Source organism: Lacerta agilis, chromosome 1 (assembly GCF_009819535.1).
Source record: "Lacerta agilis isolate rLacAgi1 chromosome 1, rLacAgi1.pri, whole genome shotgun sequence".
In the NCBI taxonomy this organism is placed as follows: Eukaryota; Metazoa; Chordata; class Lepidosauria; order Squamata; family Lacertidae; genus Lacerta; species Lacerta agilis.
The window spans coordinates 39831106-39852403 of NC_046312.1; the positions used below are offsets into that span (position 1 = coordinate 39831106).

Below are 21298 nucleotides of genomic sequence, written 5' to 3' on the forward strand. Positions count from 1 at the left end.
CCGGAAGAATTTTCTGACAGTAAGAGCTGTTCAACAGTGGAATGGATTTTCTCGGTAGGTTGTGGACTCTCCTTCCTTGGAGGTTTTCAAGCAGAGGTTGGATGGCCATCTGGCATGGATGCTTTAGTTGATATTCCTGCATTGCAGGCAGGGGGTTGGACTAGATGACTCTTGGGTATCCCTTCCAACTCTATGATTCTATGAAATAATTTTTGGGAGGTGGGGGTCATCCAGCAGTCATTGTTCACCCAGCCAGCTATTTCTTCCTTGCTGTTCACCTTCCTTTTGATATCATCCCCCTTTCTATTATATTTGAAGCTGCATGATTTCATCACACATCCTCCCTTATGTACTGCTCTAGTTCTGATTGGATCTAGGTTTCATAGACTCATTTAATAGCTGAGCACATTCTCAGCAAAACCTCCTGTTTCCCCCACCCCAGGGGACCAACTATTACATTAACTTGGATAAACTTCTGTGAAAATCTTTTATCATGTGCAGTATCCATTAAGCTCAAATGACTTTTCAAGGACAGGACTTATCACTTAATTAATAACAGTTTATCCAATTGTGTGAATTGGCTCCAAGTGAATTTCAAGGGTTTGAAATAGAAGAGCAAGAAAAGGGGAGATTACTCTGGGTGTCTCTTCATTGTGTAAATAATATGTCTTCCTCTTGTGATTTGATTAATTTGTACACTACTTGAGTCATACTTGTAGCAGCAGAAGCAGGTTAAAGTGTAAAATTCTGCTCTCAGATATATTGAACCCTTCTTCTTTATCGACATTCAGAGCATTTCTCAACTGAGGTTCTAAAAAGCTAAGAGAAAAATATTTGCATAGTTCTGTAATAACTTTAATATTGAGTTTTCCCCAGAAAACCAAAGTGGCAACCCTAACACACACTCTAAGGAATAGGTCCCACAGAACACCTTTTTGTAAACTGTTCTGAGGGTGGCTTTTTTTTACAATCATGCAGTGTATAAATTTTATGAAATAAATAAAAGAACAATTGCCGTTCAACTTACTTGTGTGTAAACAAGCACTGTACACATACTAAATTTCATACCTTTTACCTGATTTGTACTCTGTATTACCAGCTGGAAACTACTATTCATTTTTTCTTCAGATATTACTTCCGTTCTCATTTTTTTGGTTCCATATTCCTCTCTATTTTCATCATAATTTTCTTTTGACTCATGTTCTTTGTGATCATTATAAAAAGCAACCTAGAAATGATTGCAGAATAGAAATTGGCTACAAGCACATTGGTCACAATTTCTCCTTATTATCATTTGGAAGCATAGATAAAATTTCCTTTTTAATGTAATTTCAGATGAAATCTAAAGATCTGATAATACACTGCAAATATTTATAAACTACTGTATTAAAAAAAGTCTTGGGAATAGTCACTTATTTAGTTGCCTGTGAAAAGAATCACCTCCAAGTGACCAAACAAATATGCTTTACAGCAGCTGGCTCTCTCTTTATTTTATGCCACATATCACAGTATTTATCAGTGCACAGGCAGTCTAGCAAAATGTTCATGGCCTTATTTCCTAGGTTGTTTTAAACAAAGCAAAAATAAAGAGAGAGAAAGGAGAGGGGAGGACAGGTAGTGAATGAGAGCAAGACACATGTCCCTCCTTCAAAGTATGATTTATACATACAAACACACATAGACACACACAAACGCACAATTCATTTAATAAATAAATTGTTTCAAAACATGGGTGGAACCTAATCATTTGTGCAGATGTCTATTTTGAAACAACTATGGGATACTCCCACAGGCGGAGAAGGAGGTGACTTCTGTCAATTCCTTCTTCCCCCTGAATAGTTACTCCAGGTGGTTGGGGGGCCCTCCAGAACAGTGTGGGGTGTGGCACTGGGGACTAGGGTGGGGACAGGAATTGGCAAAAATCACCTCTCCCATTCCTCCAACAGGATCCTCCGATGGATCAGAGTCTCTACCATGAAAGTGGATTTGAGGGATGGATCCAACCTGAAATACACTTTACTGTATTATGAAAACATAAAATATAACTACCAAATACGGGTTTTTCAAGGACTGTACCTCACTAATGTCACTATAATTATAAATATTAACAACATCTCTCATAAAAACTTGAAAACACTGTAGAAGAAAGAGTAAGAAAAACAGTGGACATAATCGTTACCTTAGGCAGGCTTGGCGCTGGTGTTAAAATCTCTAAGGATGTGCTTAAAACTTTGCTCCCATGATTAATTCTTGAGCTAGATGCTGGCCTTGAAATGTCATCCAGGCTTCCTCTTGTAATATCCATTAAAAACTTAAATAAGCAGATAAAGGGAGCACATTATATGGCATGTATTCAATTAATTTGATGTTCATCAACCTGCCGTTCTCTTCCACATTTTCCACAGTGTATATTTGAAGGAAACAGCACCCCTCTTTGGATGTTCTTGATATGACTTAGGTAAAGACGTGAGGAAGGCCAGCAAGGATACACAAGCTAGTTCTGCCTCCTGTCACTGTTCTTGCCATCCTTCATGAGCAGGAGGGCAAACTTGTGAAGTGGGAAGCCTTTTGTTTTGTTTTTATATAATTTTTATTAAGTTTTCTGTTTTACAATTTAAAGTACTCATTTTTACATCCTTAAGATATCAATGACTTTCCTTCTTCTCATTCCATGGTTCATTTTACAAATCATAAATCCCTGCATATTTTACAGAAACTATACTATTCAGTATTCCGTTATTACATCCATCATAACTTATTTACATTGCTGAATTTATCCTAATGCTGCCAGCGTTTTCAGCTGTACACAGTTATTTCCCATATATTCAATAAACGTTTTCCAATCTTCTCTAAACGTATGTTCTTCTTGTTCTCTTATTCTATATGTTAAATCTGCAAGCTGTGCATATTCTGTCAACTTAAATTGCCACTCATTTTCCATTTTGGGGCTAACAAAACATGGGCCACATTAAGAGAACCCAAAGAGCACTACAGTTTACATGACCATATGGAAACAGTGGGATGTTAGCTAACAGCCTGATCCCATAGAATAATTAGCACAGTGATCATGAGTGTAGCCAGGGGGGCAGCTGTCCCCCCAGATCAAGTAAAACAATAGAAACACTTAACTGAGTGACCAATCATGTCAGTTCTACCCCCTCCCCCAACAAAAGTCCTGCCCCCCCAACCAACTCCTGCCGCCCCCCAAAAAATCCTGGCTACACCCATGACAGTGATAATGCAGACTGAACAAATCTGAGACCAAGCTAAGCTTGCCTTACAAAGGTTGAAACTCTCCACCCACATTTACATTTTACTGCTGAAACTGGGAAGAGATTTGTGGGAGGTGGCGCTGTGGGTTAAACCACAGAGTCTGGGGCTTGCTGATCAGAAGGTCGGAGGTTCGAATCCCTGCCATGGGGTGAGCTCCCGTTGCTTGGTCCCAGCTCCTGCCCACCTAGCAGTTCGAAAGCATGTCAAAGTGCAAGCAGATAAATAGGGACCGCTCCGGCGGGAAGGTAAACGGCGTTTCTGTGCGCTGCTCTGGTTCGCCAGAAGCAGCTTAGTCATGCTGGCCACATGACCCAGAAGCTGTCTGCAGACAAACACTGGCTCCCTCGGCCTATAGAGCGAGATGAGCGCCGCAACCCGAGTCGGACACGACTGGACCTGATGGTCAGGGGTACCTTTACCTTTAAAGACAGGTTGGGCTGAAGGCTGATATCACTGGGAGGAAATATGCTGGAGAAGCAGAACCCTGCAAAGAGCAGAATGGACTGAAGACTATACCTGTATATAGTCAACAAAGGCTATTTGGGGCTCTCGGGACCCCCTTCCCACCTCCATTTATTTCTTAAGAAAAATTAAAATATGTTAGTAGGCTTTAATGTATTTACGACTCCTGCGGATACCCTGATGTAATGCCATGATATTCAAAGGTTATGTGCAACACTCCCAAGATCTGTCCATTCCTAAATTTAGAAAACAAAACCATTGATCACTTCTTAGAATCCACTTAGAGAAAGCCACTACACCAACACCTACATTTCTGTCGCATCAACTTTTATACTTTGCCCAAACTACTTTGAGATGCAGCCCCCAGAAGTTTGGCCTTGGGTCAGTGTGGCCCTCAGACTGAAAAAAGGGTTATCTACTTCTGCTCTAAAGCCATCTCCACAACGCTTTAAAATAGACCACCATTTCGAAAGATTTCCCTTCTTCAACCTTTAAGGATTAGAAACTTTTAAAAGTTGAATTGAAAATTCCCTGTATTTTATCAATAATGTGGGGTGGGGTGGGGGTGGGATACTGCATTTGTAGGGATGTGTTCTCTCTCTACACAGTATATAAAATATACAGTATACAGTATATAAGGAAGGCCAAATTCAAAATTTATGGCATCTTGTTTTTAAGGCCATGCTTCTCTCACCTGCTGTTAAAATGATCACATAAGATAAGGGTAGAACTTTTAAGCTTCAGGAAGAAACCAAACAGAACTCATATAAAACAGAAACTTCAGGGCATACTTTGAAGAACCCCCATCTCTTTCCCCTCTTGTGTTGTGACTTCTAGATGGTAAGACTGAGGTCAGGGAGCGACCCCCAAGTAAACATGCATTTAACATTGGGAAATATGGCTATATAACCCGAGGAGACTGATCCGATGGGGACCATGGGGCACTGCCCCACCAACTTCGGTCTGCCCTCGACCAGCCCCAGGTGCCTTGTTTCAAGTTGGTAGGGAAATGTTAACTTGCCCCCGCAAAGTAATAATAATAATAATAATTTTTAAAATGGCCATGATTTGCAAACTTCGCCCTGCATTAACTCACCCCGCGCAGGTTCTCTGCAGAGCACACCGGCAGACGGAGCGAGCAAAACGCCTCTGTAAACAGACGGCCATGAAGGCGATACGCTTCTCAGTTGCTATGGCAACCCATTCAAAGAGCAGAACCCGGAAATAAGGGAGACACTAAGGGCGGAAGTGAGCCTTGTGCCTTCTCGGAGTGCTGCTGAGCATGCGTACCTGGGAAATGCCCGTTGAAGCCCTTTAGCGACGTTCTAAAACAGTTAAATGAACGCGTGGCTGCGGAGCCTGGAGAGAGGGCCTGATCTTACATTATTATGAACTAACCTGGATCTCTTCGATTCTGGCTCCTGCACTCAGGCGCGTCCGTTTAGCCCACGTGCTGTCGAAGTGCTGGAGGAGACTCTTGAGAGTCCCATGGACTGCAAGAAGATCAAACCTATCCATTCTCAAGGAAATCGGCCCTGAGTGCTCACTAGAAGGACAGATCCTGAAGTTGAGGCTCCAGTACTTTGGCCACCTCATGAGAAGAGAAGACTCCCTGGAAAAGACCCTGATGTTGGGAAAGATGGAGGGCACAAGGAGAAGGGGACAACAAAGGATGAGATGGTTGGACAGTATTCTCGAAGCTATTAACATGAGTTTGGCCAAACTGCGGGAGGCAGTGAATGATAGGCGTGCCTGGCGTGCTCTGGTCCATGGGGTCACGAAGAGTCGGACACGACTGAACGACTGAACAACAACAACAACAGCTTTAAGTTTGAGGATAATCCTCAGCCAGGATCAGGGTACCTAGCTATCTTGCCGAAAACTGCTGCTTCCTTTTAAGACTGCAATCCTTATCCAATGCACACCAAGCAGTTTATTTTATTTACTTTATTCCTGCAGGTGCAATAGGTAGTTCGTGTGATGTATGCTTGAAATGCTGCAGTCCTGTCCGCACTTATTTGGCAGTAATTGAGCTCAGTGAGGGTTACTCTTGAGTAGAAAGATCCAGGGCTGCATTGTATCCGCCAGTTTTAATTTCCTTACACGTGCGCGCCGCTATTGCTGAGAACGAGACTGGGACTCTCGGTGTTGCCCAGTGTTTGTGGAGATGGAATTCTGAGGACCGGGAGGAATGGAGTTGTTTGTTTGTTGGTTGCGTTGAATTTACATCCCACCTTTTTTCTCTCTCCAATGAACCCCCACAACAACCCTGTGGTGTAGGTTAAGCTGAGAGATAGTGATTGGCCCAAGTTCACCACCCAGGGAGCTTCATGGCTGAAGTGGGCATTTGAACCCTGGTCTCCCATGTCCTAGTCCAACACTCTAACCACTACACCACACTGAGGTTGAGGTGGGGAGAGAGAAAAGATTCAGAGGTGGAAATCCACTAGTCTCTCATTCCGTGCTGCTCTTACTGTATATTTGTGAGACTAGATCTGGTTCAATAAAGAAATTAAAGAAGAAACAACAAACCCCATGTTAAAACATGCATTTATGACTATAATGCACATCAGAGTGATACGGTAATTGCTCTTTGATAAAAAATATATATAATCTTTCATCCAGAAGATGGCGTCGTCTGACTTTCAGTATATTACCCATTAACCTAAAAGGGTCTGAGCAGGCATGCTTCCTATTTAGGATGTACTAACATGTTTATAGGCTGGGAATTCTAGACTGGTATTCCTCTGGCAAGCATCCCCACCCCTACTAATAATTTAAATTGTGATTCCCCCTTGAATCTGCCTCTTCATTGACAGAGCTGCTGACAAGGGAAACTGACTACATCATGGAGCCAAAATCAGCTATTGGGGTGGAGATGTCTGGCTGTGTGCAGCCACTGTAGGTGAGGGATCTCTAAACATGAACCAGTGTCTTCACCCTCCGGATGGAAGCTGGGGGGAGGTTTGATTATTCTCAGCCAAGTTGCTTATCAACAGAACACTGCCCCACCCTTGACATCGCTGCTCTCCCATGAGCATTGGCAAGCAAAGTATAACCTCAAGGTGAAGACCCTTCCCAACAATAAATGAGAGAAGTATAACCCCAAGGTGAAGACCCTTTCCAACAATAAATGAGAGGATTTGTTATTACATTTATATCACACCTTTCCACCAAGCAGCTCAAGATGATGTACATGGTTTTCCTCCTCATTTTATCATAACAACAACCCTGTCATGTAGGTTAGAGATGGTGATTTGCCCAAGGTCACCCAGTGTGTTTCATGGTTAAGTGAAAATTTGAAGTCTGTTCTTCCAGATCCTAATCTGACTCTAACCACTACACCACGTTGTTCTGAAGCCACTTGAGCTGTCACACTTGAGCTGCAAGTAGTACCAGCCAGCTGGGAGAGAACCCAAAGAGCAGCATTGATTTTGGCTAGATAGCACCACTCTCAGCCTTCCTTCCCAGCACTATCCTTCACATGGCATACTTTAAATATTTCAGGAGGGACAACCTGGAGGTTAAGAAGCTGTGTGAGGCTCCATTTCTAACCACCTGCTTGTGAGGTCAAAAACGTTGTCTTGGCGTGCATTGTTACATGCCTTGTGGGTCATCTTACTGACCTGTATGAAATGGGAGGATGGTCCAGAGACCTCTGCAGCTTCTTTCCACTGTAGCAGGCTGTGAGGCTGGACCACTTCCTGTTGCTCTGCAAGACAGTATTAGGAGTTTAGCCTCAGGGCTGGAAAGGTAGCCCAAGAGCAGTACTTGCTGGGCTAAAGACAGTTCTGCTACCCATCTTTATCTCTCAGCTGGCCGACATCTCCTTGTGTGGGGGCAGCAGAAAAGTTAGATCAGATGGGACCAAAGGAGGCTTCTGGGCTGCCAATGGACCATTCCATCATTTTCAGGATATTTTTCTGTTCATATGCTTTCAATCTGGTTTCGTATTAAACACAATCCTTCATTTTTTATGATCTGGTCCTGCTCTTCAAATTCTCCTTTCTCACAGCAGCTTAAGCTTGCTTTTCCATAACATTTTGCTCCTTTTTGCTCTCCGCATTTGGGTAAGACCTCCACTTTTTTTTAAAGGAAGCCTTCTAGTCTTTTATAGCTTCTTTGACTCTGCTGCTTAACCATCCTGGCATTCTCTTGGTATGTTTCCTAATTTTAGGTGAACTTCTATCATCGTGGTTTTAAGTAACCCCCAATGTGTTTGATGCTTCTGGCCTTTCCTTTTACTTTAGGAATGGGGAAGCTTTTTGTCCCCTGAGGGGTTCTGATCTTTCGCTCCCACCACCCTGCAGACCACCCCTCTGTCATCATGATGATGTCAGGTGACTGATAAGTGGGTGGTCCCATCCAGCTCTCATAAATGACCCATAGGGGGGTGGGGAGAGGGCTCTTTTGCCACCGTGTTTCCTGTAGAGAACATGCTGAAAGGATTGAACTGTGTGCTCACCAGCTGATAAATGGAGGGTCCAGTTCTGCTCTCTGAAGGGGTCTGCTTTGCCAGCACATTCCCCCCCCCCCAAGTGATTTTAGCTAATTGATGGGTGGGCATGGTTTGGGAGAAGTGGCTTTGCCAGGACAATTGGACCTCAAGACAGACCAAGACTCACCCATGGGCTAGAGGTTCCCCACCCCCCGTTTTATAAGTTTGCCCCCATTTTTATAAGTTTTCTCTTTTGAAATGAAATGTAACCATGCTGGACTTTCAGGGCAACTTTACACTTACATGCATTTTTGTTCCTAGTCAGTTTTATTGAATTTGAGAACATCAGTTCCTATAGGCACACCATGCAGGCTCCTATTACTTGGCTCCCACACACTGTTTGGGATCACCATACTGCAATCTGTGTAAGTGGAGCTGCTTGTAAAGTAGTTTCCTAACAAGCTGACATGAAAACCTCTGAGAGCTCTCTGGCACTCATGAGCACATTTATTATTTTTTATTGCTGCTTGTTCCACACAGAGACAGGCAAGAATTGCCACCAGCCAGAGTGCCGTTCTAATAGTTGATGAAATGGGTTTAATAAGGCTCTCTTAAATCAGAACAGACCTGCTGGGCTCATCAGTCTCTGGGGATTCTCAACAAGGAGCAAGTGTCTGTCTGCAATCTTGCAACCTAGAAGCAAAGATGATCTTGCGTATCTGCCAGTACACATGCAGAATCCTATAAAGCTAGATAGTGATGCGAACCAAATTATGATGTAAACTTTCTGAACTTTTTGCAGCTTATCTCTCTCCTGCTGGGTCTGTATTCTGTTCTGGTAAAGCAAGCTAAATTAAAGAGCCCTGCTGGCGTCACAGAGCATGAACTTTTGATGTTGGCTGGCAATACTGTTTTTATACAAAATCAAGCCTGTTTCTGCTTTAACTGAAGACATTTTTGAGCTAGAACACTTTGAAGCCATTTTGAAATATGAGGCCAATTAGAGTAAATTGGAAATAATTAATGCTAATCTTCCGCTGATATTAAAAACCAGTTGCAATCCACTCTGCTGTTCTTGTGTTCTTTCCTTGGAAACAATTAGGCATCGGTTATTCACCTCTGTTCTATATAGTTGTGAGGGGCATTCAATTCTCACTTCAGGAAAGTGTCCCTTCATCTGCTCATATTGCTTTTATTCCTATTAATATCTTGGCATGACTTATATTGTTGTTTCCAGCTCCACTACATATAAGTGCAGATTATATGCAGCCAAGAGCAGCAAGGAAAGTGAGTGGCTTATATTTGGGTATTTTTTCTTTTTTCTTCCCCCTCCAATTTTAAAGGTGCAGCTTATATTCGAGTGTGGCTTATATTCGGGCCAATTCAGTAGTTTATTCCAAGTTAATTCACCTGGTTTAGCCTTATCAACATTTAGGATTCCATCAGCTTTAAAAGGAACAACCTGTTAAGACCAGTTTTTCTGTCCTTAATTTTAAGCATGTTTTGGGTTGTATCCGATTGCGCTCTTCCATGAACCCTTAGCTTATATGCTGCTCTTTGTAATGTAAAATACTACACTGAATCCAGCTCTTGAAGCTTTCAGTTGCTATTTGAGGGAGGATATTTCCCTCATACTGTAATCCTGGGCTTCGAAAATGGACCTAGGAGAAGTGTTTGATAAACATGACTGGAAAGTAGATTAATATGAAGCAGAATGAAATTAATGTTCTTGACATTTTGCCACAAAGTCTGCTGTAAGGCAGATGCTGTTCACATTGCATTAGTACTAGCTATAATTCCTTTCCATTAGCTGAATTTGGAGTTCAGTGGAAGAAGCAAAGTGGGGTTAATGGGAGCAAGACTTCCAGAGGCACTTCCCTCTTTTTTGGGTTGCTGGTTGATTGAGTTAAGCAAATCGTTAATTAGCCAGAAGATATGGTAAACTGACGCAGTACCTATGAAAGAGGAATGGCAGATGAAGTTGATGGGATATGCTGAATTGGCAAGATTAACTAGTAAAATTAGAGAGCAAAATGAGACAGCTTTCAAGGAGGATTGGAAAATGCTTGTACAGTAGATTATTTTTAAAAAATTGTAAATATGTTAAAATGCAATCAGCTTTGAAGTATAGCAGTAAAAGGTATACTGAGAATAATGTGGTAGAAAGAATGTATGGAATAACTATAATAAGCAGCAGCAATAGAAAATATGAGGAAACCATGGATAGGTGGGAAGAAGTAAAATACCAAATGTAAAGTGGAAAATGTTTTATTATTGGTATTATATATATATATTGGTAAACTGCCTCCAGAGTCTCCATTTGTGCAACTTAGTTTAAAGTATTCACTCACTGTTATATGGTGCATGTATTCTTGTACCCAATAAACAAAGGGTGGAATTCAGCTATGTCCACCCACCAGAAAGATGGACACCATTTGTGAATGGGATATGTCCTCCACCTCACAGCCCCCCCATGCCCCCAAATCTGCTCTTGAGGATTGGAAGGACGCTGTGAAGCAGATTTGGAAGACACATGGGGGCCACATGAGAAAGGAAGAGGAAGTCCTGTCACTTGATGGAACCCCACTCAAGTGACATTGGATATTACACAAATAGCATAGCACGCTATGTTGGAAAGGTTGTGATATGTTGGAATTGCTTTAATGCCTAGTGTGGTGTGCCCCACTAATCTCCCCAAATGTCTAGAAATTTAACGTCATTGTGGACTCTGCTGCCAAGTTTGAGAAAGATCCAATAAGGGCAGTGGTAAATTTACTTTATTCAGAGTCCCCCTTATCCTCTTATAAACAGCTCTTGGTTAATTTACAGTTGGTAGTAAACATTTCTTTTTTAAGTAACTGGAAATTGCCTCTTCCTTGAAGCAGTGGATGGAGAAATGGGGGGATATTACGATTATGTAAGAAGCTAGTTGTCATGCACAAGCCACCAAAGCCCAAAACAATTCTTAATTCATTTCCTGTTACTTGGGTTTTTCACGTTTGCCAGCGGTGAATGCTAATGTATTCACTCCTGCTAAATCTCAACATAAAGGTAAAGGGAGGGTCCCCTGACCATCAGCTCTAGTTGCAAACGACTCTAGGGTTGCAGCATTCATCTCGCTTTACTGGCCAAGGGAGCTGACGTACAGCTTCTGGGTCATGTGGCCAGCATGACTAAGCCACTTCTGGCAAACCAGAGCAGCACATGGAAACACCGTTTACCTTCCCACCAGAGTGGTACCTATTTATCTACTTGCACTTTGACGTGCTTTCAAACTGCTAGGTTGGCAGGAGCAGGGACCGAGCAACGGGAGCGCACCCCGTTGCGGAGATTCAAACTGCCAACCTTTTGATCTGCAAGCCCTAGGATCTGTGGTTTAACCCACAGCGCCAACATAGTTCTCTTTATTCTTACCTTCCACGGGTATTTAGCTTTTCATTTTGTCTGCTATGATTAATATGTTAGTTCTATTTATCAACAGATTGCTTTATTAATATGTATTATATACTTGGGATTTGTTTAGTTGCCTGCTTGCTCTTATCTTTTATTTTTCTGTATTTTGTCAGTGGGCTGCCCACACTCTACTATTATCACTGAAAGCTCTCCTCTGTTTCCTGACTATCCCTGACACAGGAGGGAGAGAGCCTTTTCCATCCTACCACCCAGCTTATGGAATGCCCTCCCTAGAGATGCTCACCTTGCACCAACCTTGATGTCGTTTCAGTGCCAGGCAAATATATTATTTATTTGCCCAGACATTTCAGCAGGGAATAGAAATTAGCTTTATGTTAATATTCTGCTTTGCTGAATTGTATAGGTTTGTTTTCATTGCTTTCTGTAGTGTTTTATCTATTTACTGGCTTCTATTATCTTCCAGTATTTCACCCTGAGAGGCTTTGTTGAAGGGAGGCATAGAAATGTTCTAAACAAGCAACGAGATTACCTGGCATTTTCAATTTTAAAATAATAAATTTTTAAAGACTTTATTTTAAGCTCACCCTGACAGACAATGGGGGAGTAAAGTCTTGCCTCTGAAAGTCTTGCTCCTGTTAATACTGTGTAGGTTCTTCCGCTGAACACAATTTTAACTAACACAAGAACAGCGTTTCAATATTAATGTGGTGTGTACGTCATTGCTTTGATATCTTGGGAATATTAATTTTCTTCTTCATTTTTGCCTCTCTGTATTGCAGTGGCAAACAGTATAATAGGCTGGAAGCCTCATCTTTTGGCCCACATCGAGATGCTCAGTATAAAACTAATGACTGCATTAAGAATATTGTTATCTAGAGGCCCTGGATAAGAATATTAAATAGAGAACAGGGGGGAAAACATTGCTGAAGAATTTATAGTGGAATGAGTACAAGCCCTTAATGGAATAGTTGGAGGCGGGGGGTGGGGGTGGGCAGGAACCCTAATGGAAGGAAAAACAAAGAGAACAGAAAAAGTATATATTGGAAGTGAATTCAAGAGGGCATGTAAATAGTCATGACTTGTTACCTGTGGAAAGTAAGAGTTTTGTCCCCCCCCCAAAAAAAGATCAGATGGGCAGATGTCTGGCAGACTGTAGCCCTAGGCAGGAGTTCTCCTCCCAGATTAGTATTGTATGAGGGAGAGAGCAGACATACACCTTCCATTGTGTTTCTGCTAGGAATAAATGAAGCTGTCCATTTTGGTTTCCTCTGCTTCTAATTTTTCTAACCTTCAATTCAGTTCTCCACATTTCCACATCCGTTTGCGAGATACGTAATATACACACTTTGGCACAGCAAATTTATCTAAAATAATGTGATTCTGTAGACTATTTTCACAAATATGAGCATTTTAATGGACACTTTACCCCAGTCTGTGCATTTTGGAACACATGATTTAGCTAGAGAATGGCATTGCAAAATTCAAACAATGGCTGTGTTTCGGTTCTTCCATTGTTCTGGAAAGTGCTGATTAGGTAGGTTCACCTTTAAATGTGAACTAAATGTGTTCCCATCACTTGTGTCCTACCACTCACCACCTAGTGGAGAGTTAATTTATGCAGGGCAAGCTTACTGTACGCCAGTGGTGGGGAACCTTTTAGAGACCGAGTGCCCAAACTGCAAACCAAAACCCACTTATTTATCGCAAAGTGCCCAGAGTTGTTGAGCTTTTCGTTGAGGGTTTTTTTGGGGGGGGGGGCTCCCCAACAGGAGCTGCAGGAAATATAAATAGATACACAAAGGCATCTCATAAATATTAGTGGCTAAGATTGCCGTCTCGTCATAGGGGCTGGGTGGTGCAGTGCACCAGGGCGCCAGGCCCCCCAGGGGTGCCCCCGTGAGCCCGCCGGCATACCGGGCGCCCCCTCCCCAACCCGCGCCTGCCCGCGCGCAAGCTGCATGCCGGCTGCCCTCCGGAGCCCCAGCTGGAGCGCTGGGAAGGGTGTGCAAAGCCCCGCGCTGCTCCAGCGCCACGCTCCTCATCCCCCGCTCGCCCACCTCCCTCCCGCGCTGGCCACCCCTCGGGAGGGCGGCCAGCTTGCAGCACCACGCCCCTCACCCCCCGCTCGCCCACCCCCCCTCCCGAGGGGCGGGCAGCGCGGGAGGGAGGTGGGCGGAGAGGCAGCCCACCACGGGCGCCAAGGGATCGTCGCACCAGGGCGGCCGATCCCTTTAAGACGGCCCTGGGATGGGTTGATGGCGTGCGTGCCAGCAGTGAGGGCTCTGCGTGCCAAGTGTGGCACGCATGCCATAGGTTCGCCACCGCTGCTGTACGCAATGGAGGCTTCCCATGCATGGTCTGTTTCCTATTGCACAGAAAGTCTCCACAAGTAGAGCAGTCACCTCACCTGCAAAGGTTGCTGACAATATGTCAGTCCTGCCCACCTGTCAAATTTGGCATGCCAGAGGTAGGGAGGTAAGAAAAGTTCCCCAACCCCTGTAATAAGATTTCTGCAGGCCCCCTTTCCACCCAGCTGCCTAGCTTTGAAGCCATATAACTCCTCAAGACAGAACCAGTAAGCTAATTGCAGTCAGCGTGACATCTTCAGATGCCTAGACTTGCTGTGATTCTGAGCAGCTCAAGAATTGGCATTGGTTTTGACAAATAAGTCAACTCAATTCTAAGAAGAGGATAAAGGGAGTTCAGTATCAGTGAGGTGATGCTTGCAGCTTTGGGGCTGTGAACATGGCAATCTGGTCAACTAGGGACCAAATACTGGCAATTATTTTCATTTGACTGTGCTAAGTATGCAATATTATTAGGATGCGGGTGGCGCTGTGGTCTAAACTACCGAGCCTCTTGGGCTTGCCGATCGGAAGGTCAGCAGTTCGAATCCCCGCAACAGGGTGAGCTTCTGTTGCTCCTGCCAAGCTAGCAGTTCAAAAGCACGTCAAAGTGCAACTAGATAAATAAGTACCACTCCGGCGGGAAGGTAAACGGCATTGCCGCGTGCTCTGGCTTCCGTCATGGTGTTCCATTGCACCAGAAGCGGTTTAGTCATGCTGGCCACATGACCCAGAAAGCTCTGTGGACAAACACCGGCTCTCTCGGCCTGAAAGTGAGATGAGCGCCGGAACCCCATAGTCGCCTTTGACTGGACTTAACTGTCCAGGGGTTTTACCCTTTACCTGGAGGTAGAAAGAGATTACTCCACCAAGTCTAGAAACTATCTCTAGTGAAGGATATGAATTCAGAAGTAAGTTTTCTCTAGAATGTTGTCTTCACTTAGCAAAACCATAAAGCAGGTTGGATTCTCAAACACTGAGACTACAGATAGTTCAATCACAACTGAATGAAGCAGTCCAGGTAGTTTGTAGCGTCACATAATCTACATGATGAAAGGAAAGCATTTACAGGATTGAGTTCTTACACTTTATTCAGTCAGGGCAAATCTATTAAACCTCCTTAAAAAATTAAGATAAGGGAGGCAATGGTGAAATCAGTGGTCATATTCTGAAGTTGTATGCATTTTCTAGATAGAAAACTGCCTGGGACAAAACAAAGAGGGAAAGAACACTGTATTAATAAAGCATTTACACATTTTATTGCAAGTTCGTTATCAGTGACATATAGAAAAAAATTCTTAAGATCCCTTAGAATCTGTAGATCCATTTGAAACTTGAGAAAGAATATCTGTGTGCCATAAGTAATGCTTATGTAATATCCCCCCTGCTCTTGCTTTAAGATTGTGCCGCTCAGATATGGTTGTTTTTTCAAACGTGGCAAAGATGTTTGTTCTTGTGACAAACCCACCGTTCAAGGAAAACAAGCAGAATCTCGCCCGGTGGCTCAGCATGCACAAAATACTCTAGAGCAGAATGCAAGGGCTTGAAAAACAGTATCAGTGTTGTGCTTTTTTCAGAACCACGGTGGCCACGTTTATGGAAAAGAAAGAGTCTATTTGCAAAGTAAACAATGGAACACAGCGTGGAAGTGAAACAACCTCCAGTTGTTTCATCTGCATAAGCATTTCAGCTTGCCAGACAACTCATATTAGTTTTCTGACTGAATTAGATGGTGCAGCATCTAATAACCAACGTTCATGATACTGTATACAGGAGACTGCCTTGGACACAGAAGTTTCTTCTTGTTATGACGGGTTTTGATATGTGAAGTGTTTAACATTATGAAGTTTGATCACTGCATTAGTCAGGAATGGTTTACATATCTATACTTAGATGTATACTTACTTTACAGAATAGGAGTAGGGATTTCCCCCCCCCCCCCAGGTATGACATGGGTGGGAGGAAGGAAGGAGACACCTTGGCATTTGTAATCTTGTGTAATTCACTAACTGCTAATGGAGAACTTTTTCTTTAAATTTTTCAGGAATTCAGGGTGACTTTTCTCACCTGAGGTGGAAATGCAGAACGGTTAAAAAATTGGTCTTCTAAAGCAAGGGAGGCTAACCTGTACCAATCTAAATGTTGCTGAACTACAACACCCATCTTCCTGCTCATTGGCAGCTGTAGCCATTGCAGATTATCTTTTGGATAGATTTAGCTTTGAATCCTTAAGCATGTTTACCAAATTACATTAAAATTGTATTCCTATGGCTTTTTAGAAGTAGGTGTTATTATATACTGTACATACCCTAGCTAGAATTTTGTTTGCCACATTCTGGAAACTGAGCTAGTTAGATAGGCATGGGAAAAGTTAGATTTTGTTACATTAAATATGATGCTAAGGTCCTAAGAGGAAAAATATGAAGAAACCCTGATAATTGGTACTCGGTGATATAGCACATTAAAGGAGAATTTGGATCTGAAGAATTTAGGATTGGTTATATTATGCTGTAGAGTATTTATTAAGTGATAGAATATGATTATAATACTTCATGTATATCGTGTATAGGGGAATATATATGTAGAAATAATATATTTTATAATCTAGTATTCTATATATCCGTATTTAGTATATATATTATATATAGCATGTTTTGTATTTTGAAAAATGAAATAAAAAGAGGTCTTAATGTTTGAACTTTTTTTTTTTAAAAAAAGAGGCAAATAAAAGAAAGTGGGCACAGTTTACTTCTGGTCACTTGTAGCTTGCCACACATAACAAAAGGTGGCTATAGATACAGATGTGCATCCCCAGACACTTCCAAAGACAGCCAACAACTCCAACATGGCTGAACATCCAGATGTGTAGCCACATCAGCTACATACAGGTAAGACTGCTTTGGTGTGCAGATCTATTTTGCTGGGTCAGGAAAATTGCTCTTGGAATTCAAGGAGAGATAGAATCATGGAATCGTAGAATTGTAAAGGAACCACTAGGGTAATCTGGACCAACCCCCCAGGAATCTTACCTAAACAGTTCAGCTATTTATAACATGCTATGCTTTTATACTCATGGAATTCAACATTATTTTTTTGTCCTCACAATGGCATTTAAGTTCATAGCCACGAAACTGTTGAAAAATGCGCATTTGAGATGAAAATTGTTCTCGTTCTTTCTGCAGGTTCTGCTCAAATATGTAAATATGTTGGTCTTATAAACCTTTGGGTGTGTGCAGTTAATGAGTTGTATCCAATGTTTGTCATACTCAGAGTAAACCACTAAAATTAATGAGTGTGACTAACTTAGGCCAATTCATTGTAATGCATCAACTCTGAGGAAAAACTTCATTGGATACAACTCGATACCTTTCCCTACAGATATTACAATTTTGCAAATATGATTCCAATGGTGCAAATAATTATCCAAGGTCTTCTGCTTTGTATTTGCATATTCTATTTGCATACCTTATTGGTTGAAAACAAAACTCAGATTGTTAATGAAATCCAGCTTGCATTTTCCTACCCAATAAAGGTGGGTGAAATTTCAGATAAATCAAACAAGGAGAATCACATGCAAAATAATCAGTGTGTGCAAATAATTAGAATTCAAAATGCATCCATTACTTAGTAGATAACTGAACAGCCACATGGCGTGAGGCTCATAAGCCCAGCCAAAGAAGCATTTTCTATATGGAATCCATGGAGCACCTGCAAGTGTGTTACAGTTGAGAAGTTAAACTTGCACCATAGAGCCTGTTATTAATGCACTACATGCCAGACAAATGGCAACCGTTTCCTATGTGCCAGTTCACCAAGGAAGTGACCATGCTACATTGTGGGAGCACAGAAAATACTTTGTGCAAAAAAAGTCACAGGAATCTTTATAACACAGTGATAAATTTAAATTAAGGGTCCCATTGGCCAATACTTCATGAAGAAGAAAAACTCTCAACATTTGCTGTGCCATTTTCCATGCAGTTGAAAGTGCTTAGTATATTTTACCTCTGTTAAGGTGTTGCTTCTCCCCGATCTTTTTTTTTTTTTTTTGCTGGAAACCTGCAGTACTCAGCCCACTAAATGTCAGCCCCTGAATGGAAGTGTTTCATAGATGGTAACCAAGATTGTATTTAGCCCACAATTGTCTGAACAGCATGAGACAGCTTAAAATACTTTTAAGATAAATGTACAAAAAAAACCCAAGGAGGAATAAAAATCTCATTAAATTATAAAATATAATTGAAATCTCAGGTCCTTGTTTATTCCTGGCCACTTGAAGCCATGCCAATTGTACAGGCCATTGAATGCTCCTAAAAGATGCTCAGTGCTTCTGTGAAAGAGCAGAAAGAGATATGGACCTCCAGGGAAGGGAGCTTCATATTTATTATGCTCCCTTCCCCTGAGTTCCATAATCACAGAACAGTGACCCCAATGTCTCTCTCTGTGTTGGCCAGTCCCGGAGATCACAGCAAGGTATAATGTGGAAAGCAGTCTTTGGGGCAGAAAGGGTCCAAAAACGTCTATTTGGAAGTTAAACGAGTCTATATAAATTAATCTAAAGAAATAGGTAGGCCAAGATATTTGTATCAAAACCCATTCCTAAGGAACACTTGCTTTCGCTTTGCTTTTACATAAATTGGCACAAAAAATAAGCCTTTATTAAATTTCAACCTAACAAAGATCCATAGGATCACATGTATTCAAGGAGGCAGTCCCATCTCACATCACAGTGTGCTCCTGCTTTGACTAGGAATCCACCTTGGGGAAGATGCTGACTTTATTGTTCCTGCTAATTTTTCTTTCTGTTTTACCCTTGGGCTGTTTGGTCTGGATTAGCTCCTCGGGCGTATTCCCCAAGGGAGGCAGGAGTCGTTTCTTACTGTTCCGATTTTCTGACAGCCACTGTGGAGGCAACTCAAAGGGTCCGAAGCCAAGCTGCATGGAATATTTCTCATTGGCCAATTCAGCTTCTGTTGGCATGGCTGGAGCCACTTGCGCGGCCGAGTCTGCAATGGCGTGAGGCATAGGCCTCTGAACTAAAGTCTGCTCTACGTCTAAGCTGGTTGTGGGGATCTCCTTCTGTTGGTAGCCACTGGAGCCAATGGATTTTGTTTCGTTCTCTTCTTCATCCTCTGTGGGCTTGAAAATCTGCTGCTGCCCAATGTGAAACATCTCCAGAAGCTGGCTACCAGAACGAACATGAGGCTCCAGGCTGATGTCCCCAGCGCCTCCGGAGCTGACTGTGTTCCTCCGACTATACCTTCGGTGTAACTGCATCATTGTCCCTACTAAACATTTCCGTACAGACTTGTTAACAGTCAGGAAGAGCAGAGGGTTGGCTAGCAGTGATATCTTGGGCAGCCAGATGGCAGTGAGAAGCAAGTACACAGAAGCGTCAGAAGCATTGAGCACAGTGCGGTAAATCACCAAAGTCATATAGGGGATACTGCAGAAAATGAAAACCATAACCATGGAGAGCAGCATGGCATGAAGTTCAGATTCTCTCTGAGAGGCATAAGGGATAGAAATAGTGTTTTGAGGGGTTCTTAAGGCAGCTATGATGACTTTTTTCTTCTGACTGGCACTCAGTGCCCTGCGGATAAGGATCATAAAGAGAAAGACCACAGCCACCGGCACAATCACAGTGGTAATGTTGTAAATAATGACATATGCTAAACGGCCAATGGAGTAACTCCAAGGCTCAGTACAAGTGGACATAGCATAAATATCCAGTACATTGGTCACAGCAAATACAGGGATGCTGGCTATCACTGCATGAGCCCAGATGTAGATCACCAGGTCTCGAGATTTGGCATCCGATATTTTCCTTTCTAGTGGATACAAAACTGAGTAGTACCTACAAAAAAAGAAGGAAGGACTGTAAGAGATGTATAAATGCATGTAAAGAGTAAAGTTGCAACTCTTCCTACCTCCCCTCTATCCCTGAGTAGATTGACTTAAATTTGAGTGATCTAAATCACTGATTTGGTCTTGACTAGCCCTGTATTTTAAAACTGTTTCTTCCCTTGATATAAAAGTATCATTTATCACCAAATCTCCAACAGCACAGTCTTACACATGTCTATACAGAAGTATAGAACTTAGTTGGTCTCTAAGGTGCTACTGGAAGGAATTTTTTATTTTTTATTTTGTTTATAGGTAAAGGTAAAGGGGCCCCTGGCTATCAGGTCCAGTCGTGTCCGACTCTGGGGTTGTGGCGCTCATCTCGCTCTATAGGCCGAGGGAGCCGGTGTTTGTCTGCAGACAGCTTCCGAGTCATGTGGCCAGCATGACTAAGCCGCTTCAGGCGAACCAGAGCAGCGCACAGAAATGCCGTTTTACTTCCCGCTGGAGCGGTCCCTATTTATCTACTTGCACTTTGATGTGCTTTCGAACTGCTAGGTGGGCAGGAGCTGGGGCCGAGCAACGGGAGCTCACCCTGTAGCAGGGATTCAAAGCACCGACCTTCTGATCAGCAAGCCCAAGCTCAGTGGTTTAACCCACAGCGCCACCTGGGTCTTTTTTGTTTATACAGAAGTTAATTAGTCTCTCTCTCTCCCTCCCTCCCTCCCTCCCTCTTTCTTTCTTAACCTACAGAAATCAATTGCCCAAGCCATTATTTTGATAAAAATATGTCACCAATGGAAAAGGCCAAATTAGATGTGGTACAACTTCTGTCTTCCATGAAAGAATATCTAATCCAAGTAGTATCACCAATGGAAAAGGCCAAATTAGATGTGGTACAACTTCTGTCTTCCATGAAAGAATATCTAATCCAAGTAGTATCAAATCTTTTTCCTAAAGCATACTATGCATTTTTAAGGTTCTGTATTCAACGACCGGACCATTTGTAAAAAATATAAAGCCAATAGGTAGAATTACCCTCTCCCCTGACCAGTGTACTGTTCTGGGAACCAATTTCTGGGAGGGTGGGGTGAACCCCCATTGCACCAGCAGAGGTCCTTTATATATATTTTTCTTTCCATAGCAATAAAATCCCAGATCCTCCACTGAACTGCAGCTAGATTTCTTCCTTTACTACAAAATATCACATTCCATAGGAATAGGCAATTAACCTATTCAATATTAATCTGATCTAATTTATAGTAAGGTCTGTTACTCTCAATAGCTTGTTAGATGTAAGTAAAGTCTTCCCTCTCCTCAGATCCTAAGTGAGTTTCTTTTCTATCATAAAACTATAATTTACCAGTCAGTGGGACACCGTTGATACAAATGATGAGCCAGTCAGTGGCCAGCAAAGCTTTTCATTCCAAAGACTTGCTCTTAAACCATGGACAGCAAGGGGGAAATAGGGCAAATCAGCTTTGCAGATTAACTTGTTTATATAATTATTTGCAGACAAATGAAA

At 42.4% G+C, this 21298-nt stretch overlaps 2 protein-coding genes across 2 annotated transcripts in view; both read right to left on the bottom strand.

The window, feature by feature from the left end:
• FSIP1 (fibrous sheath interacting protein 1) overlaps nucleotides 1-4919 on the bottom strand; it is a 67937-nt gene extending 63018 nt beyond the window's left edge. Inside the window, exons 1-3 of the mRNA XM_033144975.1 lie at nucleotides 4832-4919; nucleotides 2180-2311; nucleotides 1069-1228 (exon numbers count right to left, since the gene is read on the bottom strand). Coding sequence (XP_033000866.1) covers nucleotides 1069-1228; nucleotides 2180-2305 — 286 coding nt within the window. The 5' untranslated portion in view covers nucleotides 2306-2311; nucleotides 4832-4919. The remainder of the gene's footprint in view (nucleotides 1-1068; nucleotides 1229-2179; nucleotides 2312-4831) is intronic.
• A 12882-nt stretch (nucleotides 4920-17801) lies between these two features.
• The window catches only part of GPR176 (G protein-coupled receptor 176), a 31365-nt gene continuing 27868 nt past the window's right edge, over nucleotides 17802-21298 (bottom strand). Inside the window, exon 3 of the mRNA XM_033144988.1 lies at nucleotides 17802-19786. Within this exon, the coding sequence (XP_033000879.1) occupies nucleotides 18676-19786 (1111 nt within the window). The 3' untranslated portion in view covers nucleotides 17802-18675. The remainder of the gene's footprint in view (nucleotides 19787-21298) is intronic.